At 40.4% G+C, this 20783-nt stretch overlaps 3 protein-coding genes across 5 annotated transcripts; 1 reads left to right on the top strand and 2 right to left on the bottom strand.

Annotated features, from left to right (window-relative positions):
- The first annotated feature begins 3087 nt into the window (after positions 1–3087).
- On the top strand, positions 3088–4408 carry LOC108096543. The gene has a single exon (XM_017198230.2). The coding sequence runs from the start codon at positions 3243–3245 to the stop codon at positions 4290–4292; it is 1050 nt and encodes a 349-aa protein (XP_017053719.1). The 5' UTR covers positions 3088–3242; the 3' UTR covers positions 4293–4408.
- Positions 4409–15911: 11503 nt separating this feature from the next.
- Positions 15912–17374, bottom strand: LOC108096581 (proteasome subunit beta type-2). Of its 2 annotated transcripts, XM_017198280.1 has the most exons (4): positions 17336–17374; positions 16699–16768; positions 16532–16636; positions 15912–16476 (listed from the first exon to the last, which is right to left on the bottom strand). In XM_017198280.1, the coding sequence occupies exons 2-4, from the start codon at positions 16713–16715 to the stop codon at positions 15999–16001; spliced, it is 600 nt and encodes a 199-aa protein (XP_017053769.1). In that variant the 5' UTR covers positions 16716–16768; positions 17336–17374; the 3' UTR covers positions 15912–15998. The 2 variants fall into 2 exon arrangements, with proteins under 2 accessions (XP_017053769.1, XP_017053768.1); XM_017198279.2 differs by lacking the exon at positions 17336–17374 and having other exon boundaries at positions 16699–16871.
- Positions 17375–18620: 1246 nt separating this feature from the next.
- LOC108096546 (60S ribosomal protein L22) lies at positions 18621–19866 on the bottom strand. Of its 2 annotated transcripts, none has more exons than XM_017198233.1 (2): positions 19789–19866; positions 18621–19739 (listed from the first exon to the last, which is right to left on the bottom strand). In XM_017198233.1, the coding sequence occupies exon 2, from the start codon at positions 19731–19733 to the stop codon at positions 18813–18815; it is 921 nt and encodes a 306-aa protein (XP_017053722.1). In that variant the 5' UTR covers positions 19734–19739; positions 19789–19866; the 3' UTR covers positions 18621–18812. The 2 variants fall into 2 exon arrangements, with proteins under 2 accessions (XP_017053722.1, XP_017053723.1); XM_017198234.1 differs by having other exon boundaries at positions 18621–19735; positions 19789–19839.
- Positions 19867–20783: the final 917 nt, after the last annotated feature.

Genomic DNA, 20783 nt, shown 5'->3' on the forward strand with positions numbered 1-20783 from the left:
CGATCGACAACCTGAGCGGATTGGTTTCTCCATTTCCGCATTCGCCGCAGTGGCGATCGATTTGCCAGACAAATTGCACCAACTACCTCGAAATGTGCGAATCCAGTAGAGAAGAACCCACCGCAGAGTGACAGCTTGGAAACCCTAGAAGTGTACATGGAAATCATGGACAATTCCTCACGATCTCTTGGATTGGAGGTCTCGTATCGCATTTCAATGACGCGACCACATTCCGCGCACTTTGCAAGGTTTCGAGGCATATAGATTTCTATTGCTGCACAGAGAGAAAAAATTCCATAAAAAAAAAACTGAAAGTGTTAGAAGAACAAATAATTTGTATAAGCTGTATTTTGAATCTTCTTTTTCCCACAAAAAGGTATGATTTAAATCAACATTTTTTGCCTTACAATATGAAACTTAAAATTTGTACTATGAATTAAATACACTTTGCAGTTGTTCATCGATAATATATCTTTGCGGAAGTATTCTATTAATTTAAAATTAACATACTTTCTGTAATTTCTTGCAGTGTGTCCACTAAATTCATTCCATCTGGACTTGGCATTGTTCCAATGGCACGCTCTCCGTTTTGATTTCTGCTGGCTTTTTTTTTATTTTGGTTTTCCTCTGCGGTCAAGTTGCCTAAACGGGCGCCCAGTGTGAAATTCAATACGAATTTCGGGGTACGAACTCAATTAATTTGGAGCTGGGACCGCATTTTGACATAATTGAGGCGGCGGGGGTGGAAACATTTCCGCTTTGGTGCCGACAAAGCTGCAGCCACGTTCCAATCTTGTCAATAAATCTCAATATCAAAATATGCTAAATGACCACCCGTATGTGAAATACATGCCCAGACGACAATAGTTACAGCCGCATGGCCACAGAGAAAAATGCAAATAACTGCACGAACTATCTGTGAGATACGCGCATAAATTTACAGGCCAAGCGAGCTTCGGCCTGCGGATATGCGGATAGTATGGGGATCGGATAGATAGGATAGCATATAATACACTATAATGCGGGACAGGAAGGGGGAGCTCCAGTTTGAGTTCGGATTCGGTCTTTTTCATTAAATGCCGCTCTAAAGCAAACAATGAACCGTGTTGACAGGTCTCCGTTCCGAAGTCTTTGTGTATGATTGATTTAACCTGAATCGACTGACAGGTACGACGACAGGCGAACCGAACCGAACCGAAAGATATGGAAATCCACAAGAGATACTTGCGCTTATGCTAACGATATGTGGTGGTCTTTGTGTTTGGAGCGAAACCTAAAACGATCGGCGAGAGCGAGCTGCATATTTGGAATTTATCCGGCAGATAGAAATGCATATTCAGTAGTTCGGAAATCGAGTTCAGCGCTGTGACAGTGGGCAAGCCAACCCATCCAACCAATCAATCATGGATTGAATTGTCCAACTTCTAATGGAGCAGCAAAGAACGTACCGTTCGAACTCATTACCAATGGCATTATAATTATCCAAGAGTCTGCGGTTGGCTGACCACCTCAGAAGTGCAACGCAGGAATGGAAAAACAAAGGCTGGAATTCGTTTTCAGAGGCAAGACAACCGCATCCAAATTGATTGACAGCTGAATGATTTAATGAGCAACAAGATAAACGATGCCGTCTCGCTCTTTCTGCGGACGTGAAAACCGCAGCGAAATGAATTACTTGTTTTCATTTGAATTTAAATTTTCTCCCGCAGTATCTTTTTATCTTTTGTTGCTGCTGCTGCAGTTGTAATGCGGCGGTCCATAAAAGATACTTATCTAGCTTACTCCCTCTCGTTCACTCTCTTTCCTCTTAGCTCTCGCCATCTCTTTCCACCTTGGGAACTTTTCCCCGAGAATTTCTTGCGATGTCATTCAAACGATTGACGATGACGCTGCCCGATGACGATGACGACCACGCATTTTGTGTCAACTTGGGAGGAGTATCTTATGCCCCCTCCACTGCCACTTGGGATATCGAATTGATAGACTGAAAACGTTAGGATGGTCGGGGAGTTCAGGGGTTTTGGCGGAAAGAGAGTCGGTTACTTTGTATGCAGTGAAGTCAGTAAGATACCTTTTTTCTATGCAAAAGGCATAGAAGAAGCCATTGACCAGCAATAAAATGGTTGGCTAATATGTACGATTAACTAATAGTTGAATTTAGTACTTGTCTAATTGACTTAGCTATTCAAAACAACGTACCTATTGTATATTTTTAAAGATACATAGATTTATGGCTTGATACATTTCTTACACTTCCCAAAACCTTTACTCTTGACTTATTTTTCTATCTTAAAACCTCTCTCATTCTTTCCACTACCAACCTCTTTCTTTGGCTTCTCGGTGCGCCTTTTATGTGATTTAACTTCTGTTTAATTTTCCATTAAATGAGTTTACACATAATTAAATTCGCTACGCCATTTAAATACGCATCTCCCCGTCGAGCGCAACAATTGCATTGAAAGCTTTTCATTTCTTTCCCATTTTCATTGTTAATTTTTATGTCGTTTGCGTGAGACCTCAGAGGCAGACCCCTTCCACCGAAATCTCTGACCAAGGGCCACTTGTCGCTGGAGAAACGCGAAGAGAAGAAGCCCACACGGCCCTCACACACTCACGCACGTCGGAATATAATTTATGTATCGGCGGAATAATGCTTTACGATCTCGGCATGTCATTTGGACCCGGGTGCTACCTGGGACCCAAATTTTGTGTGGGACTCTCTTCGACTGACGTGAGATTTCAACTCGCGATGAACACGAATTTATTTAAGCACAAAAATAAGAAATGCTCATGAAAATCATATGTTTCCAATTATTTATTAACGGGTCTGTCTTATTTAATAGGGCAATAATGTTCAGTTAAAGAAATTAAGAAGTAATTCTTGTGAAAATAAACTGTTAAAGTTATATTGATTTTATTTATAATTCGTATTATAATTTCAATCAGAAATTTGCAATGCAATAAAGGAGACTTTGAGACAATTTTCAGCAAACCCATTTTTTTTAAATTTGAAAAGGTTTGTACATATCATTAAATTTTAAAAATCTGGCCTTTCGTTAACACATTTTTAAATCCATACTGATCTGAAATGACACTAATATCAATGGGCTGGATCTGTCAAAATTAAACGTACTGAATTGCTCAAAATTTGGAGGCACACGAGAAAAAAAACTACTTTTCTCGGGGGCACAGACGAAGAAATTGGATAGAAAAATGCACAGTGCCCCACTCTAAGAGTCGCGATGCTTTTAAAAATTCTACGTAAATATGGCACACTGAACCACTTGGTAAGCAACCACCATCCTCAGGTCACGACTTCCCGGCGTCCAAGTCCTGCCCATCTGAAATCTGGATCTGGATCTGGATGCGGATGTGGAAGATTCCCCGGAGATCCGCGATTGATCCGGCGTCAGGTACACGACTGGGATCAACGGCGCAAAACCATTCCAAAGTTGGTGTATCTGCACAACCCGTGGAAGTACCTGCTGACCAAGTTTAATCTGTGGAAGCTAAAATGGCTGTGGGATCGGGACTTCAGCGAACCGGACTTCCTGGAGGGCGCCAAACAGGCGGCGATCGTTATGACGGACATCATCCGGCTGCAAAGTGCGGAGCGGATCAGCGAGTACACGACTCCGGTGGGATTCCAGCAGATCACCCGGGACATGCTGCTTTCCCGAAACGACACGCGCCTCCAGTTGGTCAGATTCGAGCGGGAACACCTTCGCCGAGCGATTCCCATGAAGGTTGCCACGCGGCAGAACTTTGGAAGGAAGTACGCCTTCATTGACATGCTCTTCGTGGGTCTGCGGAACACCAAGGACTTCGACACGGCCACCGAGGTGGTGGAAATCAACGAGATCATCCGCAGGATGGACAATGAACTGAAGACCCCGCCGGAAGTTGTGTCAGTTCCGCATCGAATAGTGTTTGCCGAGATCTTTATCCGTTTCAGAAGAGATTACACTGCCGATACGAGACGAGGGGTCAACCCAAGTTCTCCCTTCAACCAAAGTTCCCCTATTAACTCGCCCTTTAGTGCACCCAACGGTCCAGCACCTGTGGCCAATGGAAAACCACTCCAACAATCCTTCATACAATCCGCAGTGGATCCCATGAGATCCGCCCAGAATGCTGGAGCAACGGCTCTGCCCCTAACTGGTAGAATTCTACCCCGAACGGACGATGTGGGATGGTCGGTGTCCTTCTACAAGATCCTTACCTTCGATGTCCTCAACTACGATCCGCAGTCCCGAAAACAGCAGCGCCGCCAGTCCCACGAGAATCCTTAGTGTTTGTGTAATATTGATCAGTATTTCCTCCGGATATCCACCATTTGCTACAGTTAAAACTATATTGATACAAAATTATAGATGATACCTACAAAAAATAAAATGATATAAGCATTTTTATTTGGTTTTCGACATCTAAAATTAAAATTCATCTTCTAACTGCTAAATTTATTTAGATTAAAATCAAACGAGCAACATAAAATTGTCTAATATTATTCAATCAGCGAAAACAGTTTATAATCAAATTAATCAGATGACTTGTTCCCATAACTAATGCAACCATTTAAACACATTTTCGCGTAAAGCTCTTAAAGCTCACTGATACCCACAAGTTCACACCTTTTTTTTTGGGCCACACACAAAAAATATTTGTACAAAACGATGTTGTAATGAGGCGCATTACACGATTTGATCTTGTTGGCTGATGTTGTGATGTTATTTCTCGTTATTGTTGTTTCGGCTCTAATTGGTTTTCCAACATAAGCCTTTGGGCTTGGAGTTTTTGGCTTTGGGGCTTGGCCTTGGCGTGACCCAATCAATTTAAATATTCCGAATGATTGAAGGAAATAACATAAATAAATTGACAAATGTATGTACAACAAGCTCTTGTCATTTGATGTTTTTACATCGTGCCTAACACATTTTTGCATAATTCGAACATGGTAAATGGTTTAGGAAATTTTACTATGGAGGTGGTCTCGTTGGGTCTTTAAATTAAAATTCAATTAATATGGTATGAGGCCTAAAAATGGCTTGACAGTTTTATGCTGGTTTATTTTAAAGGAAAGTTTATTTTAATATCAATGATGGTCGAATAGATTAAAATAATAAAAAAGGTTTTCCATTCCATATTTGTTCGGTGTTATAACATATTATATAACCCTAACGAAAATATTTGTCAAAATAGATAAACTCTTTCGATTTCCATTTTAGTTCTTTTTTTTTGGGATCCTGTGGCTGCTGACTTGCCATTATGTAAATATCTTGCTCCTTGTGTCTGTCGATTGAATCATGTTGTTTTGACTGCAGTTTGAAAGGATAATGTTGGAAGGACCGAAACAAGTTCACTTTTCTTTCATCTCCCCCAATTCCAATTAGTTCTCTACGGCAAGAGCTATTTGCTCGAGTTAAATAAGACCCAAGTATTTGGCCAAATAATCCCAACAGCCTGCATTGGCCAAGGAGCGTGAAACAGGAAAGGAGGAGCGAATTCGACTTCGACTGCGAATGGAAATAACAAGAGCCGTCAAAAGGGAAAGAAATAATTTAAATAGGAAAACACAAACAGCTGTTGCAGTTCTGAGCCAAAGATGGAAATGTGCCACTCCCCCCGCAGCAGATATCTTCGAAGGAGGAGACAGTAACGTTGTACAAGCAAAAGGGATAATCTCATTATAATGAAACGCAAGTTATGCACGCGCACCCGGCTGCCGCTAGATGGCGCCAGTCAAGGCGTCACTCAAGTGTCGCCCGCGCTCTCGGCTTAGGCGTCAAAAAAAAAAAAAAACAAAAAAAAGAAAAGATTAAAAAAAATCTAAATAAAAAAGGAAGAAAAAACAAGCTGATGAGAAAGGAAACCGAAGACACAGCTGGTTGTCTGAATCCCGACTCCACGACACTCGGCTTACACCACTTGAATTGGCCTGGCTTGAGCTGACATGCAAAAGCGGCCTTCAAAAAAAAAAAAAAAAAAAAGGGGAAAAAGAGGAAAATTATAAAAATTTATGTGCGCCCGTCCATCCTGGCCATTCAATCTCTGCGGCAGCCAGCTTCTGTCAGCCTGTCTTCTGGATTTGTTGTCCATTTCCAAGGATGTCAGCTTGGCAAATGCCTTCGGTCCGGTCATAAATAACAAATGGGATAGGACACTCTTCTTGGGATAATCGAAGTTTTCATACCCTTGGGCGCTGATACTTAAAGAATTTTATTGATCGAGTCAATACAACTTTAGTTTATATAATAAATTAACATTTTATTAGAAGGAAGAGGTTTGGTTGTCTTTGACTTCTAATACTTGACCACTGTTAAAATGAATTTTGAATTGATTTAAAGTCTTGGATTAATTGTTTTAATTTTAGGAGTCAGTTTAAAAATAAATTGAAACTCTTACAATTTTGGCACTGCAGCTATTTAATAATTTCATTTTATTAAAAGTTTTTGAAATAAAATTTGGCTACAATTTCCAAGATTACGATACTTTCAACTTTTGCAACTACCCATCCTTTAGAAAACGCAAAAATATTAATTAGACAATTTGAAAGCGGAGAAGATTCCCAAAAAATCAGTTAACCGGCTTAATTTCAAACTCATTTGCAAATATTTACCGAGCCCAACAAATTACAGACATCCTAATCCTTTTCGGCGGACCCTAAAACCGAATCGAGATCTTTCCCCTAAAAAAAAAAAAAGAAAATCGAGTGTAACAGGTGTACACAAAGCACAACCCGCGCGATGGGCTCAAAAGTTTCCATCGGTTTTTCTTGCCGTCTTTCCTTTTAATTTTCCAAAGATTAATTACAAGTCTGGCGTAATGAGAGGATTTCCGGTGCAGGATTTGCTACGTCCTCTTTTTTTCCGCCGGTTCCCCGGACAATCTTTTTCGCCCAATGCTTATGGCTCCTACAGTAGCTCATATTTCTTGTGTTTAATAAAAATTGAATGAAATTTATGAAATATTCGCGCGATGTGCATAGAAATGCGTTCTTTCGAGGGAGCGGAAAGGGGGGAGGGAAAAACCCACCCACCTGCAGTCTGAATCTCAGTCCCGACTCGTTGATCTTCATTAGCGGAGCCGCCGTCGCCGCTGCCGGTAAATGTCTTTATAGACATTCCCGGAGTCGCCTTGGCAAAGCTTTAAATTTATGACAACGCATTTGCGGCGCGCGCTCTTACGACCATAATATGAACGAGAAGAAAAAAAAAACCAGCAAGAAAGTCTGGCTAATAAAGCGTCGGCGTTGTCCCCTTCTCTCTATAAACCGCCCCCTTCGCCTATCTGTCCTTTATTAGTTCATTGCTTGGCTGACTTTCCCACTCCCCCCGCCATATCCATTTACACTTGAATATTTATCGCCGCTCTTGGCCAAGTAAAAAGAGAGGTGCGAGACCTCCCTGGGAGATGAGGAGAGGCCACAACGTCTCGAGCCCCGCTCCAATATAGAGTTGTCACATAATTCTCGACACTAACAAGCTAAATGCGCTATTTAGCACAGCATTTATAGAATGCCGCCAGATCGGATGGAATGGAATGGAGTTGTCGGCCAACTTAGTGTGCATTGCATAACAGCTTCGAATGGCGCGTGGGCGGTTGAGATTTCGCTGCCGTTCGAACATACAATGTATTTAATTGGCAAATATGAAAATGGTTTTATTTTACTTGAAGTGATCTTAAAAATAAACCATCTTAATTATGTATGTATGTATCTCCAAAAATTGTTAAAATCCTAATGTTGAAATCGGAACTGGACTTTTAAGGGCTAGTAGGACTGTATTGCAAATTAGATTCTCCTTTGCTACATTATTTTTCTAACTAGAAATGACAGCTGCACTTCTTATAAGAATTAAAATGAGAGAGCTATAATTTGCAATGGTAATCAGAAGAGTGGGACAGCTACTTAACACAATCACTGCATTCTTAACAATATTCTGTTTCATGAGTATGAGCAGGCAAACTGCTCATATTGCTTTGCCATTTCAAATTCAATAGAAAATTATAAATTTCTGGAAAAAAAAAACAATGACAATAACAACCACATACCTTTCAGCGAGACAATCCAACTGAATGCCCACGGCTCTGATTTTAAACGAAACGAAAACACGCTTTTAAAGTTTAAATAACTGGGCCAGAGTTCGATCTCCATGTTAAATTGCCACTTGGCGCCAAATATTTATTGCACTCGGTTTGTCTGGTGCGCTGTCAGCATTTAACAGAATCTGCATAAATCGAAAATATTTCAACAAAAGTTGTGTCTTTAATTTAAAACACATTTCGCATGCCCCTAAGGGTGCGGACTTAAGACACTGAAAAAATTTTTAGATAATATAATTATAAATATAAAAATAAAAATTTTAAAAATTTGTTTTAAATATCCTTTATAACCTATAACCTTTCATTTTGAATAAATATATATAGTCGTTATATGTATGCATAAGGGGGTTTCTTTTCTCTCTCTGCAATAAGCGGACAGCCATAAGAGGAAACATTAAAAATAACGAAAAGCTAAACTGAAACATACATAAATAAATCTGAAATTTTAAGCACTCAAAATCCGCCAGAACACACACATACACTCTTACATCCGCTGAGCACACACACACATTCACACAAAGCTGTTTGCGACTTGAAAACTTTTGTTTTTGAAACTTCTTTGGCGACGTTGTTTTCTTTTCGTTCCGTTCGCCTGTTAAACATGCAATTTCTTTTGGTTTTGCAACGTTCGATCGTTGTGGTGAGAAGGGGGCGTCAGCGGTGGAGGGGGGCGTGGCAACAGCAGCTGCAACAACAGGGAACATCGAAAGCAGCGGCGACAAGGACAAAAGCCAACAATGGATTATTAGTGGCACTTAAGCAAACACGCGGGCAAAAGGGCTGACCAGAGGGGCGTGGCAAGGGGGGTTGGGGGGTCGAAAGAGGGGGGGTCAGGGGGTCGAATGCCACAAGGATGTTGTTGTTATGCCATGTGTGTGTGAGCGGTCTCTGCGGTTGTTGTTGCTTCTGCTGCTGCCGTCGTCTGATTTATCGCCGAGATGTGGGCGTTTTTAATTAATTTCACTGCAGCACCGCTCAGCACAGATTTCCAGCTCATAAAGAACGTATTTTTTCCTCAATACTTAAGCGAGGGGCAAAAACACTGAAATGTGGTATTTAGTTAAGAACCTGAAGAGGTTGCAACTCCTTCAGAAGTGCTTGAAGTGGCGTAAAGTGGTGGGCCGGCAATGTGGTATTTTGCTCAAGTGTGAATGAAATTTATTCACCAATCCAAATGCTTTTGCGGTTTTCAATGGCAAGCCAAACAGTAGAAATAATAAAGGAATCTAAAGAAACTCTTTAAATCGTTTGGAAGACTTACAACAATTTTAAATATATTTTTACTTTTAATTTTTTCAAAATATTAACTCCATCTGAGGTTTAAAAAATATAGAATCAATAATATTTGAATTTTATAAAAAAAAAAAAACTTTAACCATTTTATTGAGCTTATCTAAAAATTCTCAGAAACTTTGTGTAAGAAATGCACTAGAAAACAAAAACCATCTGAAATAATTACCCTTTCTTGAGCTAATTTGATGTTTCCTTTTCTGCTTGGGCAAACTTTCGGCTTTAGCTTTTAATTCTAATTTTGACGCGAGCTTCTCGCTAATTTACTTTTTAACTTGAATTTCAAGGGACTTTAGCAGTGTCCTCTTCTAACTTTCAACCGAAGAAGACTCAAACTTCCCGGGAGTTGGCAAGATAATCTTGGCGAGAGTGTCACTTTGCTGATGTTTTTTGCACTTGAAGTTTTCGCCAAATTGGGATTCCCTAAGATGGAAAAATCTTAAATCCTCTAAACACTTACCAGGAACGTTAAACAAGAATGTGGTTACGGCTCCTTGGGCCTCAATAAATTCATTAGGCCGCTTCGGTTGAATATGAAAATTGCGCGGAAAGAGCTAATTATGCTGGGAATACTGTTGCACTATTAAATTTCACTTTGTTGCATGCATAAAGTTCATTATGCGCCAGCAAACTCAAATTGAACCAGTTTCGCTTAATGAGAATTCTGCGGCAGAAGAAGAGCGGTTCCAGAAATGCCAGGGTTGCTTTAATAAATCGATAACTCCTTTAAAAAATACCAAATTATTTCAGAGGCATTACGCTACGTAACCTATGTACATACATATGTATGTATGTATGTATGTATATGAATTTGATTTAGTTGAAGCTAACAAAGCAGAATGTTTGTATAAATTAAAAATAGGGGCAGAAAAACGCCAAATAGTAAATAAACGGACAGCAACGAAATGGAGACCAATTAAAAGCAAACAGTGAGTTTGTTATTTTGTCCGATGTCGCATACGTAAATATTTTTAGATGCATACGATGTGCGAAAAATGATTTAAAAGTTTAATTCATGGTCAACAAGGGGAGGAATAAAACGGCTCTTATTTTAATAGAATGTACAACAACTCAAACGAAAAACAAATAAAGTGAAAACGTATTTTTTAAATAAATAATGTTACAATTTTTTTCGTGTTGTTGAATGGGCTTAGGCTTACATACATATGTACATACATATATTGATCATTTAGAAATCTGACATATCCAGCGGTCTCCCCTTTATTTTATTTTTTCATAAAAATTTGTTTTTATTGCACTGGCAATGCTAATTAAATGGCATAAATAAGGCAATATCTTCGCATTTTCAGCTGTCGCCTGAATAGGAAGAGTGTCAGAAAGAGCCAGTTAATTGATTTACGACCTTCAATAAAATCGTAGAAGGCAACTTATCATTACCACCACCCCGTTTCGTTGGCGGCTAAGCTAAAACAAACTAATTTCAGGCTAGAACCCGGGCCAAAGCAATAAAGTAAGTTAACGATCCAGCGGAAAAAGGGAGAGAAAACTGGAAGCATCCGTGACATTGAGGGGCTCCAGGCAAGGAAGTCAAAGCCGAAGAGTTCTTCAATTAGTGTAAACACAAACGATGACACTCTCCATGGACCAAAGACCCTGGAACAGAGCCAATTTCCAGTGCCAATCCGGGCTTTCTGACTCGCCTCTCCAGATCTTCAGACACTTTAATATTTAACGCCCCTGGGAGCCGGCAGACAACGGAGCTGGCGACAATGAGCCCAACAACGCCAACGAGTATTCCACGAATATGTTCGTGATCATAAAATTATAATTTATGAACAAAAAGCAGCGGGCCAGCGGTGGAGGAGTTTTTCGGGGCGGGAGATAACAGGGGAGGGGTAACCACTGCAAGCTTATCTCATCTCGGGCATCTCTAAGTGCGCACATATGGAGGACCTGAGATGCAGATGCCGCGATGCCGAGATGCAGATGCAACAACCGACCCGACAAACCGACAACGCGACAGGCCAACAACACAACAACCCGACAACGATGACAACGTTTGGAGCGATTTTGGAGCGCGGCTCGCGTCAATTTCGTGGAGTGAGAAAATCAGGAATGGAGGGCTTTGGACCCAAGCACTGAGAAAAATATTGAAAAACTAAGTGAAACCACAATTTAAAATAAATTAAAAGAACTTAAAACCACATAACAAAATTGTTTAATTTTGAGTTATAGATTATACCACGAAATTAAAGATTGAAACTGTTTGATACAATGACTATTCTATGTATATACGTGCATATGTAGCTAGTAAGAATCTTTATTAAACAAATGCTGATTCAAACACCAAGCTTATTAAATGCATTCCTATAAATACTAAATAAATTCAACTGTGTTTATCCACAATCAAAGCTGTATTTTGGATTATATTTTTTCAAGTTCATCTTGGAACATTGGTGGCATAATAAGGAGTGGTTCCCATTTATTTTTCCTGGTGCACCAGTCCCTTTTTCAGGGCCCTCTGCCATGGGGGTGATTGTTGTTATTGTTATTCTGGTTGCTCTTTCTGTTTCCAGGAAAGACGCCTTGGGCTCTGGTCGCTGGTAACTTGAACAATATTTTCATATTTATTCAGGCTTGGACTCCGCTTGACATTGGTAGCCAGATCCCGAGGAGCATCCCTCCAAAGCGAAACTAATTTGCGGTTCTGCTGGCCGGCAAGTCATCTGCAATTTCCTTTGCTCGAGAGAGTCTGTGTTATTGTGCCACGCCCACTTGGACAGTGGAGGCCTAATAAGTTGGCTCTCCAAGGGTTGGGGCACCGAATCTTTCGGGGTCAACTTCCCGGGGGCTCCGACACACGCATCGCGTGGTATCTGTCTGTCTGGACAGCTTCTTTCTCCCTCTGTTTGTTCGATTTTTGTGGAGCACTTTGGTTTGGCTTCTGTTGCTTAATTAAATTCTTTTCACTTGCTCTGCTCTGCGGCTCTGATTGAGTTTGCGTAAAAACAAATTAGTTTAGTGGGAAAGTTTATCAATTAGGTGGTTGGGTTTCTCTAGCCAAAGTGCATTTGATTGGGTTCTCGCTTTGATGCTCGCTGAATTGAGTTGCAAGTCCATTGAAAACATTGAAAAAACGCCATAAATGGGAGGAAAGAATACTAAAGTCAACTTTATATCAGCTTTTGTACATGTTTGTAGCCAAAGGAATGAGCATTCTGCAGATTTTTAATTATTCGGGAGCGGGAAATTATTGCTTTTTACCCTTCTTATGGGTATAAAAAGTTTTTCAGTAACTTGAAAATAAAAGATTTACTTCCAACTGTTTTTTAGTAAATGTGGTGCAATTTTAGATATGAATTTCAGCAGAATTCAATTCCATATTTTCTTATAACAATAAAAAGATTAATAAAGGTATTTAAAAATTCGCTTTCTGCGAATCTATCCATTCCACTTAAATGTAATTTTTGCAAATTATTCACTCACTTCTTCTGAGCCCGATTCACATTGTCAGTTTCTGTGCTTTTGTTGAGTGCAAAATTAAAAATGATCGTCAGCGAAGGCTCCGGCCGTTTATTGTTATGGGCCACTGTGGGTCTTGCGGTCTCCCCCGTCTGGATCATAACTCACAACCACATCGGAGGATATGCCCCCTCCCCCTCCCCACTGTCCGTTCACTATGTGAAATATCCTGCCCCAAGCTGGGGGCAATAATTTAAATGCGCTCTATTATTTATTTGAGCATATGTCAATGGAACTTATTTATTTATTCACGCCAGCAATAATAAACAAAGAGTTTCGTGTAGAGATGCAAAATGGGAATAAAATCGCTTGCGGACTCAGCACTGCTGGCTGTTAATAAGCAAATGGAGCGGGGGGCTGGGGTGTGCTGTGGAAAAATCCGGGGAAAAGGGCGGAAAATTTGAGGGAAACGGGGGAAGGTGAAGGGTTTATGCCGCAGCGATGGCAACGCGTTGCTGACGTTAATTGACCGCAACAATTTTTTTTCGCCGCTGCAGTGTGCAGTAAATTTTAATGAAATTGCTGCCATTGCACACGCCCACCGATACAAAGTGGGCGTGGCCAATTGCCAACCGCCTCCCGCCTCCCCTGTGTCCAAAGTGCTGATGACATGCTGTCAGCGACACTTCGTGCCGCTTGTTGCATGCCGCAGAAGCAAAAATAAAACTGAAATTAAACACACAAAAAAAATTAAAATCTATAAAGGAGGGAATGCGAGTTACATATAAAAATTATTTACGACTGGGGCTTAATTCACGGCTCACTGGCCAACGGCTATACTCGTATCTACATACATTGGTTGTTGGCTCCTCTCGAATTCTCTAGCCTCGACCCCAAACTCCTCTTTGTTTCGGCTGCCATTTATGATGTTGCTGCATTTATAAATTAATTAAAAATAAATTACTTTATGTTGCATGTCCAATTTCATTAAAGTTGCCAATGCAACGGCAGACGATAAAAAAATAAATAATTATGCAGAGACAGTCGGCAAGAAAGTGTCGTGAAAAAGTTGAACTTACAAAGTTGTTTTTATGAGAAAAGAATTGAAATTTTTTGGCGAAGAAAATATGCGTTAATATAAATAATAATATAATTATAACAAATTTTAGTTTTTTAAATTTTAGTCTTTTTTATGCCTTTATTCTCGATCAACTTGATCGGATCAACTGTCCTCTTCTTCGATCACTCTCTTTTTTATACATGGAATTTCTTAACTCTATCCAATTATAACTATCGATATTTACATTATTTAGTATTTAAAATAATACAATGCTTACAGTTTATAGGATATAAAGTGCATTGGGTTCTTAAAAAGATCATACAAATGTATTTGTATCCTAATATTGTAAGTAGGTCAACGTTTTTATTTTTCTAATCCAACACTTGTGATATATATATTTGCACAGGGCAACAGGTGTAAACTCCATAGATAATCCCTTCAGCCCAACACATTTGTGTACATAATGCACCTCATATTTGCCTGGGCCAAACACACAGATTCCGCCGAGTTAATGTCGCATTAAGACGGCAATCCCAACTCGGATGCCATATAAATCCACCGGTGGTAGCCGGGTCATATATATTCTGCCCCTGAATTGTTGCACGAGAGGTGCGGGAGGAGATCGGGGCAGATGGAGGTGCTGCAGCGATGCTGCAGATAAATTTTCGTGTTGTCACACCTTGCAACTTGCATGCCACATAAATATATTTCCACCTCGAGCCGCCGAAAGGTGACACTGTCTGCATTTATGTATGTGCACCACTGATGTTTTTTTTTTTCTTGTATGGATTGGGGTGGGGTAAATAAAGATATCACAAGGTAGCAGAGCTCGATTTCGCATTCAGAGGTACCCGAATCCCCTGAATCCCCAGTCTTCGCACCTTTTTGCAGATTGAAAGTGAAATATTATTGAATGCCGCCAGGGGAAAGGATGGGTCCTTCTTGGAACTGGCCGCATTTAATTTATTGGGAATATTTGATGTTTGATTTTTTTGTACAGCTCATCCGTTTTTTCTTATCGGCTTGTCACTGACCTTTTTTTTGGCAGGCAGTGCACTTTCGGATTGAAGTTTTATTCGAATAAATAAATAAATGATGGAGACTGAAGTGCAGAAAAATATTTGCTTATCAACAGAAAGCGGGGTTCCGAACTCGAAACTGCCAAAATATTGCGATATATGTATGACTGAAGAGTTGGGCAACAGGTGTGATATAAGTTCGGTGAGTTTCGATGAGATAAGCCAGTTAAGTGGAGCATAAAAAAAAGGCTAAGGTATGTTGAAAGTTTTAAAGATATTACCGGTAAATAAGGTGAAATAAATTTCGAATTATACCAACGTTTATTGGTAACCAAAGTAATTTTTAAAACGAATAAATAAATGCCTTTCAAATAGCCTTTCTAGCGATGTTTAGCACTACAAAAATAGCTTAAATATATGCAATTAATAATCATATTAAAGAGGTTTAAGTCATATTTTTTAAGATCCACTTAACCCGCCGCGCAACCGATTAACAAGAAGTCCAATCTACGTAGAAATCAATTAGCAACTGTCGGAATGGCTGGCCAGAAAAGTGAAAATCCAGGGCAGACAGCATAATGCCACCCAGGAGCTGTCAATGAGGGAATACCACACACAACCGGCTGGATGAGGAGAAAATGAAGCCTGGTCACGCACAGAGAACAACAAAATAGTAGGACAAGATAGAGATCCCGATTCCCAGCTCGAATATGAAATTATTCAAATGCAGCCACGAAGTATAAATTCAAGTTAATCCGCACAGCTGGATGTCAGTCCCCTGGAGGCAAACGAGCGGATCTGGATCTGGTTGGGGATCTATATAGAGCTATATACAAACGCGAACAAGGATTCAAAGCTGCCTGCCCGTTGATGGGCGCCGGCTTTTAATCATTATTAATTATCCAGGCCGGGGTGGAATATAAATCACTTGTGCTTGCGCTGCAGCATTTACGGTGGGAGGAGCGACTAATCTATTCCTTGCCAACTTGCAAAACGCCAAGAAATGCGGCTAATTACATGGGAGGCAGTCGAGCATCAACAATTCATTTATTTCAACGTTAAAAGGGAATGATTCGATTAATTATCTACCAGTTTCTGTTCTACGATCAGTCGGACTCGCTTTCCAAATCGGCGACTGGATCCACGTTGACTGGATCTACTTCCATATGTGGTTCCTCCTCAATCCGACTGTTTACAACTTTATAGATAACGCACACATCCCGGTAGTCATTCTCCTTTAAGTTCAATGACTTTAGAGCTAGCTTCTCAGCCTTTTGGAGTTTCAACTGCACGTTCCAGTTCTTGGCCAAAAAAGTTATAATATTATTTGCTTCCTTGCCTTTTGCTGTGTAAATCACGTTCTTCCATTTGCCATGCGGCTTCAAACTGAAGACATGAAGACCCTTGTCATCCTGCCCAGCTATTATAACGTCCACCGATTCAACATCTTCGTACTTCCGGCACAATATATCCCGCACTTGGGCCACCATTAATTTGAATCCCCAAACGCGGGATTGATAATCCACCACGGCGCCCACTGACAGAATTAAATCGCGATTTAATCCAGATCGAGGGGCACAACAGCTTTGAAAGAAGATAAAATAAAAGTACTACTCATATAAATGTGATATATTCTTACTAGATGCGTTCATCCAAGTGGTAAAGAGCATGTTCCCTTGAATTGGTGGCCAGGATAACGCCATCGACGCACATGAGACCCACCATGCTGCCTTCACTAGAAGAGCTATGGGAAAAAACAAATTAATAGTAACACAATACATTAATTAATCCAATTAGCGAACTCACCTCTCCTCAGCCAACATTTTGCTTATGGATCTCCAAAAGCAATCACGCGGAAAAGTGTCAGTTAAATGATCTGCAAAGCCAAATCGTGTAAGTGATATCTCATCCCAAGCCGTGAAAAAATTCAAGTTGAGCCAGGTCGAAGCGACGACCTCGAATCGCGTGAAAGATGAATATTTGCTCAAGTAGATTAAGGCTTAAAAAAGTGTCAACGCCTGCTAAACACAAAAAAAACAAAAACCTGTGTGGCCGAGAAGCGTGGATACCAGCCATTGTCTGGAAGTAAGTGATATTGGCAGACCGAGGCTATCTGTCACCTACACTTGATGGCGATCTTCAGAAGAAGATGAAGATGATTATGATGATGATGGGGCAGCTCCAACTGGTTATCGTTAACCGCGAAAATGTGATCATCTAAGGGCCAGAAGTGCAACAGCTTCTGAAGGAAACTGCACCTGCTGCTCGAGGGCTCTGGCCCTAAAAATAGATGCAACCTGTTGGCGGAGTGAAGACCAGAAGGCCTCGAGTCCACAGACACGGGAGATATTTTAACGAGCGCCATTAATTTTAAGCGACACTGTCCGCGTAACGATGTAATCGATGTGTTAATTAGCTTGGTCAGGGACAGGGATTAACTAACCTCAAGTCTGAATGGATTATACTCTATTCTGCGTCTATTCAATTCAAGATTATAAACCTGAATGAGGTTTGAGGTATAATTAAAAGCCTGCTTGGCTGCAATAAAAAACAGGGTTTGCAATCAATATAAAAGGATTGGCAGGAGATTGATAATTATACTTTTTCAATGCAGCATCATGAAACATAATTAATATTTAAACAGCAAAGCGTCATTAAATCAAAGCTCGTTGCCATTATCAACCTAAATTGATGTATTAATATTAATTGAAAACTAGTTCATCAAAGGCAATTAACACTACAATTTTTATTATGAGCCGAGGAAATAACTTTGAAATTAATTATCACACGCTAAAAAACCTATATTATATGGACAGGTATTTAATTAAAGTGTTATTATTTGAAGGTGTTAGTTCAATCAATTTTAATCATTATTAGCTGTCAGATTTTTTTCAAGTCAAGTCCAATATTGTCTGCAGTCAGATAGTGTTCCTTCTGTTTGGGCTTGTTATCGTTTTCCCATTTGACAAAATAATAATCGCGTGAGTGTCTTTTCCTCCTTACATTATTATTATTATTGGTACTCGTCTGCATGTCTGGAATTTAATTTTTTCTGGCATTTACAAAACACTTCAACCCGTTTTGACAAGAGCCGACGATGACAGCAATTACCATACGATTTGCATGACGTTTATGTTTATTTTCGCTTTGTATTCTCCTCCTCGGCTGTCGTGAATATTTCGCCCCAGCCTTTCTGTTCTTTTTGGCCCCCAGGTTGCTCAGGTTGATTTCGATTTTGACAGCTGCCTGACTCACTCGGTTGGTCGCATTTCGTTCGTTGGATTCGCATTTCATTAGCTTGTTATGGACCACCTACGGCCAGCGCTGACAGACGACTTGCTGCCCCCCTTGGATTCCCCTACCTCCACCTCTCGGCTTTTGGCCATTTGGCAGACCCACAGCGAAGCAATTAAGCCGCCTGGCATCGAAAACAATCCCAACCAATGGGGCAATTTAAGGTATTTACAAAAGCGTAAAAAGGTAAAGAAAACAAGACTGGCTCCTCCCAATCAAAACAAGACGAAAACCACTCGAGGCCCTCTCTGAAATGTCAATCGTTCAAGTTTAAAGTTGTGGCTCTGCATGCGAAAAGGCAACCTCAGCAAAGATTCTGTTTTTTCTACCTGCTTTTGAAATAAAATTTGCTAGTTTTTAAGGCAACTTCGAGCATAAAGGATTTTGTATAGACCTGGACTCAAATATAGCTGGCGCTGCAATACTAAAAGAAATTGAAAAAAATATAGTTTTATTACAACTTATAGTTTTTCTTGTTCTGGCGATATTATACATTAGTTCAAAAACATTTCATCTCAAATTTATTTTTAAGAAAAAATGCAATTCAAAAATGCATAACGAGTTTTCCAGCATTAGTTGAATTTTTGAGAAATATTGAAGACTTTTTTTTTAGGTTACAAAATGTCTTAGCATGCCTTTGTGTCTTCGGCATCATCGTCGTCGTCCTTGTCTTGGATATTGAAGTAGACCATGGAGTAGGTATCCTTGGCAGTGGACACAACGCGAACCCAATCGCGCAGGCTGTTCTTCTTCAGATATCGCTTGGCTAAGTACTTGAAATAGCGCTTCGAGAAGTGCACTCCACTGTGAACAACCAGCGAGGAGTTCTTGGTCCGCTCGAAGGTCACCAGCTCGTTGAGCTGGTTGACCTTGTTCCTCACCTTGATGTGGGTCTTCAGGTACTTCTCAAAGTCGGAGACATCCAGAATCAAATCCTCAGACACGCATTCGCAATCGATGATGAAGCGTTGCCAGACCTTCTTTTTGGCTAACTTTTTTCCGCGTAAAATGTTCTTCGGTCGTTGGGGCTTCGGTTTTGGTTTCGGTTTGGCCGGGGTTGCAGCTTTGGTTTTGTTAGCTAAGGAATCAGCACTTTCCTTTTTTGATGGATCGGCTTCCTTTTTTACGGGCTTAGGGGCTGCTAGAGTTTTTGGTTTTGGCTTTTGAGCCGTGGCCAACTTTTTGGTTGCTGGAGCCTCATCTTTCGGTTCGGTGCCACGTTTCGGAGCAACAGATCTTGGTTTTTTAACTAACTCCGTAGCCGAAGAACCCGATGATGGGGCCAATTTCTTTCCAGATAAATCCGTGACTTTTTTGGCCGAAGAGACCACTTTTTTGGCTTCAGCTTCGATGGCCTTTTTAGCCGCCTCCTTTTGGGCCAGCTCGAGATTCCTCAATGCCACCGCTGGAGCTTTGGCAACTTTTTTTGAAGAAAGTGGCTGGGTAGGAGGTTTCGCAGGAGCTGCGGCTTCTTCTTCTACTTTCTTTTTTGGTGGAGCCTTCGATTTTGGCTTTGAAGCCGCTTTTTTAGTAGTCGCTGGCTTCATTTCTAACTGAAAACAAATTTTAACGCATACTATAACTGGTTTTAAAATTTCTTACTTAAGAAAATTTTTATTAGCCAAGAACACGTGACTTCCTCCGGAAAAAATGAAGCAGGAAAAGGATTAGTGTGGCCAGGTTCAGTGATAAATTAAATATGGATGTGCTTTAATGCCAGTGTTGCCAGCCGGTAATCGAATGTTGTTTACGTAAACTCGGAATTGCAATTATTCGATTCTTCCTTGGCGACTCTTTTGAAAAAAACAGGAAAAAGCTGACGAAAGAAAACAAGATTGTGAAGAGGGGTGAAAATGTTGACGCTCTGATTTAACACTGATTAATTGGCTCGAAATTATTATTACAACTTGTCGGCGAGGCATCAATTTGGCCTCGTTTGTTGTTTCGCCTCGAGTTCAGGTTCTCAATTTGTAATTTTTAAATTGCTGCTCCCTTTTAAGCAGGTTTATTATAGGCTTTGTACTTAAGTGAAATCGATTTAATCTTAAGGACACAAGTTCGAGATAAGTTACTGAATTTGCGAAGCATTGGCATACTACCTTTTCGTTCTCACGAATCCACACAGATAGCTCACCTTTTGCAGACCCTTGAAAAATTGATTTCCAAATGCCTGATTAAACTCTCATCACTTCTCTTTCTCTACCAGTTCATTTATTTTCGAGTTTAACAAACATTTAGCTATCGCTTCAATATTTTTTAACCAAAAAGAAATCCCTAAATTGCATAACATATCGCTTTGCAACGAGCGCCATTTATCAAATGCAAATGAAAGAGTTGGCCACCAACTGGGATTTGGGATTGGGGAGTTGGGGATTGGGGGACGGGATGCCACCTCCTATCGGCAGTGAAAATAAAAACAAAAGAGTGCAAGGCAAAGTGAATTCCCGGTGAGCGTTTAATCAAAATTTACCGGCGAACGCGTTCGCTGACAATGAGAAATTGCAACAAATTCGCGCTACAGCGAAACCTTCTCTCTCTCTGTCTGTCTCTTTCTTTTTCGATGCAACTATCTCTTTCGCTCGTCACTGCCAAGAGCA

The sequence above is a fragment of the Drosophila ficusphila genome, unplaced genomic scaffold (assembly GCF_018152265.1).
Source record: "Drosophila ficusphila isolate 14025-0441.05 unplaced genomic scaffold, ASM1815226v1 contig_414, whole genome shotgun sequence".
NCBI lineage: Eukaryota > Metazoa > Arthropoda > Insecta > Diptera > Drosophilidae > Drosophila > Drosophila ficusphila.